Source organism: Beta vulgaris, chromosome 6, assembly GCF_026745355.1.
Source record: "Beta vulgaris subsp. vulgaris cultivar EL10 chromosome 6, EL10.2, whole genome shotgun sequence".
NCBI lineage: Eukaryota > Viridiplantae > Streptophyta > Magnoliopsida > Caryophyllales > Amaranthaceae > Beta > Beta vulgaris.
Window position 1 is genome coordinate 51,622,268 of NC_079207.1, and position 4,413 is coordinate 51,626,680.

At 33.7% G+C, this 4,413-nt stretch overlaps 1 protein-coding gene and 1 non-coding gene across 2 annotated transcripts; one reads left to right on the plus strand and one right to left on the minus strand.

The window, feature by feature from the left end:
- The first annotated feature begins 322 nt into the window (after positions 1 to 322).
- Positions 323 to 3,072, plus strand: LOC104897055 (uncharacterized). Its single transcript, XM_057395790.1, has 5 exons — positions 323 to 774; positions 867 to 992; positions 1,178 to 1,273; positions 1,381 to 2,543; positions 2,936 to 3,072. Exons 1-5 carry the CDS (start codon positions 323 to 325, stop codon positions 3,070 to 3,072), a joined length of 1,974 nt encoding a protein of 657 aa, XP_057251773.1.
- LOC125499150 (small nucleolar RNA R71) lies at positions 707 to 813 on the minus strand. Its single transcript, XR_007275868.2, has one exon. It is a non-coding gene; the product is annotated as a small nucleolar RNA R71 (small nucleolar RNA).
- Positions 3,073 to 4,413: the final 1,341 nt, after the last annotated feature.

Consider the following 4,413-nt stretch of genomic DNA (forward strand, 5'->3'; position numbering starts at 1 on the left):
TGTTCATATTTTGCATTTAGTAGTTATTCAGCATTAATTTTGGGGATTAATCTCTATTGTTTCATCCATTCTAACTTTTATATTTAACAACTTTATGCTCTTAGCTCTTGTTGCATTCTGCCAGTAGTCTTGGTTTATGAATTATTAGTACTTTATTTTTAGTGTATGCCACAGATTAATCGTACTTTGATTCCTTTGATCCAGAGATGAAAGAACAGCTCGTGCACTAAGGAAACAAAAGAGGTTGGAGCAAATATAAAAGCTGCCCTATTTTGATTTGGAGTACATTTTTACTGAAGAATCTGACAGTAAACCAGTAGCGATGGGGGATGACAACAATGAAAAGCCCCTACGTGACTACGCAATGCCGAATGCTAGTGGCGCACCTTCAAGTATTGTAAGGCCTACTATTTCTGCTAATAATTTTGAGCTTCACCCTGCTTTAATTCAAATAATTCAACAAGACCACTTTATTGGCCTAGATAATGAAGACCCTAATGAACATATAATAACTTTTCTTGAGAAATGCGACACTGTTAAGTTAAATGGAGTGACTGACGATGTTATTCGACTTGGTTTGTTTCCATTTTCACTTAGAGATAAAGCTAAAATGTGGTTAAAATCTAATCCACCCAATTCATTTACAACATGGGCTACATTATCTCAAGCTTTTCTTAGTAAATATTTTCCTCTGGGAAAAACTGCTAAGTTTAGAAATAATATAACTAGTTTTGCTCAATATGATGGGGAGTCTTTATATGAAGCATGGGAAAGGTTTAAAGATTTACAACGTAAATGTCCTCATCATGGTTTCCTGATTGGTTACTAGTGCAAACTTTTTATAATGGTCTGAATGAATCTGTTAGAATCACTATAGATGCTGCTGCAGGAGGTGCAATAATGGGTAAAACTACTGAAGTAGCTAATAGGTTAGAAATGGCTTCTATTAATTATCATTGGTCTAATAATAGGGGTAAACCAAAGAAGCCGTGGTATGTATGAAGTAGAAGGAATTAACATGTTAAATGCAAAAGTTGACAACTTAGTTAATTTGTTTACTAAAATGAGTAATGTCAATTCTGTGTCTACTACTATGCCATGTAATTTGTGTGGAGGTGCTCATTTGACCAATGAATGCATTAATGTGGAACAGCTCAATTTGTTTCTAATTTTATAGGCCACCTAATAATGATCCATACTCCAATACTTTTAATCCTGGATGGAGAAACCATCCTAATTTCTCTTGGAGGAATAAGGACAACAAAATGCTAATGTTAACTCACAAATTCCACCTGGTTTCCATCAAAAACAACCCCAACAAGAAATTAGACCATCTTGGGAACTAGCTATTGAAAAATTAGCTAATGCTACTTCTGAAAGAATTGAAAAGTTGGAAACTAAAGTTGATCAGATTGCTATTTCTAATAGAAATGTAGAACTTCAACTTGGACAGTTAGCTAATGCCATCAATTCTAGAAGTCAAGGAGCTTTGCCTAGTAACACTGAAGTTAATCCTAAACAACACTGCAACGCTGTCACTCTTAGAAATGGTAAGGAGTTAAGTATCATAAAAAGTACGATTAAAGAAAATGAGGTCGCCAATGAAAGTGAAAAAGAGAAGGAGAATTATGAAGCTGAAAAAGAACCTGAATTGACACCTCTTCCCCCATTGAGACCTTATGTTCCCCCTATTCCTTTTCCACAAAGACTTAAACAAACTAAATTAGATATTGAATTTGAGAAATTCTTGAAAATGTTTAAGCAATTACATATTAACATTCCTTTTATTGATGCTTTAATGCAAATTCCTTCTAATTCTAAGTTTCTTAAGGAAATTATGTCTAAAAAGAAGAAGTTGGAAAAATATGAAACCATTGCTTTGAGTGAGGAATGTAGTGCTGTGATTCAGAAAAAGCTTCCCCCTAAACTGAAAGACCCAGGAAGTTTTTCTATTCCTTGCATTATAGGTGATATTAAGTTTTCTAGAGCCTTGTGTGATTTAGGTGCAAGTGTCTCTCTTATGCCTTTATCTATTTGCAAGAAGTTACGACTACATAATATAAAATCTACCACTGTCTCTTTGCAACTTGCTGATAGATCTATCAAATATCCAATAGGAAAACTAGAAAATGTGCTAATTAAAGTTGATAAATTTATTATTCCTGTTGATTTTATTATTCTTGATATGGATGAGGATGTGGAGGTACCTATTATTTTAGGTAGACCTTTTTTGGCTACTACTGGAGCTATTATAAATGTTAAGAATGGTATTTTAACGTTTGAAATTGGTGAAGAGAAAGTTCACTTCAATATATTCAATTCTTCTAAAAAGAATTCACAACGTGATCTTGTTTGTCAAGTTGATATAATTAAAGACATGACTAAGAACAAACATGTAATTGATGCTACTAATGTTCTACTTGAAGTGTGTTTGAGTAAAACAAGTACTCCTCATAAGCTTAAGAAAGAAAAGGTAAGAAAAGTTTTTCCTCCAATCAAGGAATGTTTTTCATGGAGGAAAAAGGGTGAATTCAAAACAAAAGGTAAGTATCCTTTGATAACTAAGACGACCACTAAAGGAGCGACTAACTCCTCGATTGATCCTGGTTAAACGGAACTTGATGGAAGTCAAGCTATAGACTCTAAACAAGCGCTTCTTGGGAGGCAACCCAAGCACTTTTAGTTGTTTATTTACATATTTTGCTTTTATTTTATGCTCCATCTACCGTTACTCAAATTTTGCAGGTTGTAGGTTTATATGCTAATAATAACAGTTGGACATGAAGCAAAGTTGTTGTCATGCGATTGTATTTGTGCCCTGTGCAACCACTATATAATCTAGCTTCTTTCTTCCAAATCAGAGTCATCCCCACTTCAAAGAACTCAACGGGAATACGGTCACTGCTTCACTCACTCATCTGGTGCCATACCACAGGCCACATCTTCGACAGCCATTCTGTATTTTATTCAGACCGTGAACCAGATGCTCCCACTCTGTTGCTGCTGTTACTGTTTGCTGCTGCACAGGAACTTCCTGCATCATACACCAGGTTGTGTCTTTCCATCTTTTAGTATTCTGATTCAATTTCCCCTTCCTGTGAATTTAGTTTGATTTTCCAACATTGCGGACAATGTCTATAATAAGTGTGGGGGAGAGGCTTGAGCCTAAATTTTTTGAATTATCGCTTTATGATGTGATACATAGCGCTGGGAGTAGCTGAAGTACAAGTTTAAGAAACAACTTTATGATTTGTTGTTTTGGATATGTTTGTTTTATAGAGGAGGTTCTGTCAAAATTTGCATAGACTATCATATGAATATGCACATACTACAATTGTTGTCCAACATTGACTTCAAGGCAATTCTATTGGTAAAACTCGACTAAAATGAAAAAAAAATGAGTTTTTGAAAATGAACTTTCTTACGTTTTCCATTTTGTTGCAAGTTAAAGGGTATTTTTGAACTGATATGGAGAATTGCATAGTATCATTGTGTAAGTGTTTGGCAAGTGGTAAGACTGGTTGTTTAAGATTTGATTATGATTTACTTGGTGGACATTTATAACCAATGTGAGACCTTTTGAGCCTTTTAGTAGACTAAAACATCTGTATTAGTCTCTATTTTTTGAGAGTGTGTTAGTTCCTGGTGAAATATAAACTCTTGAATTTGCATTGGTTTCTTCGAGACTACATTGAAACATGAGCATATATTAAAATGATTGAGGCATTTGTTTTTGTTGAACCACATTTAGCCTAAGCCACCTACATTATCATATCTCTTTCTAAAGCCCCTGAGCCTTAAGCCTATTTCTTTTGTCTAAACCACATTACAAGCTTATTTCCTAAACACATGACTTTACCTAATCTTTGAGCTAGTGGAATAATGACATGATTTAAATGGGGTTGTACGTCATACTCTATCTATGTGTAGGTGATTATATTAGTTCCCAAGAATATTTTTCTCAAAAAGAAAATATCAAAATGAAATGAAAAATATGAAGGAAGAAAAGAAATGACAAAATATGAAAAAAAGAAGAAAAAGAAAGAAAAGGTTGATATTGAGAATAAAATGAGATCTGAAAAGTTTATTATTAGATATATATGACTAACATTTGAGTAGTTGGAGTTTTGATTGTGACCATTACAATTAGCCTTCTTAGAGATTGTGTACTCCACTAGTCTTAAAGATTTTGAGCACCAAATACTAAATACTTCCTACCCTTTACCCGAGCCTTACATTACAACCTTACTAAAGTCCTTTTGATTTTTGTATGCTCTATGTCTTCTTAGTGGTGGAGAATTGAACGATATGCAAATTTAAAGATAATATATTTCATTTCGAGTCGACCCTTTAGGTTTTGAGTGATAATTATTATACCCTAAACACATGAGTGATCATAATATTTTATTTTTA

Bases quoted from the DNA above. Each gene is read 5' to 3' on its own strand.
- LOC104897055 (XM_057395790.1), top strand. From the start codon at position 323: ATGGGGGATGACAACAATGAAAAGCCCCTACGTGACTACGCAATGCCG. The intron at 775-866 runs GTTTAAAGATTT...TGAATCTGTTAG, and splicing joins TTATATGAAGCATGGGAAAG to AATCACTATAGATGCTGCTG. The intron at 993-1,177 runs GTATGTATGAAG...CTAATTTTATAG, and splicing joins GGTAAACCAAAGAAGCCGTG to GCCACCTAATAATGATCCAT.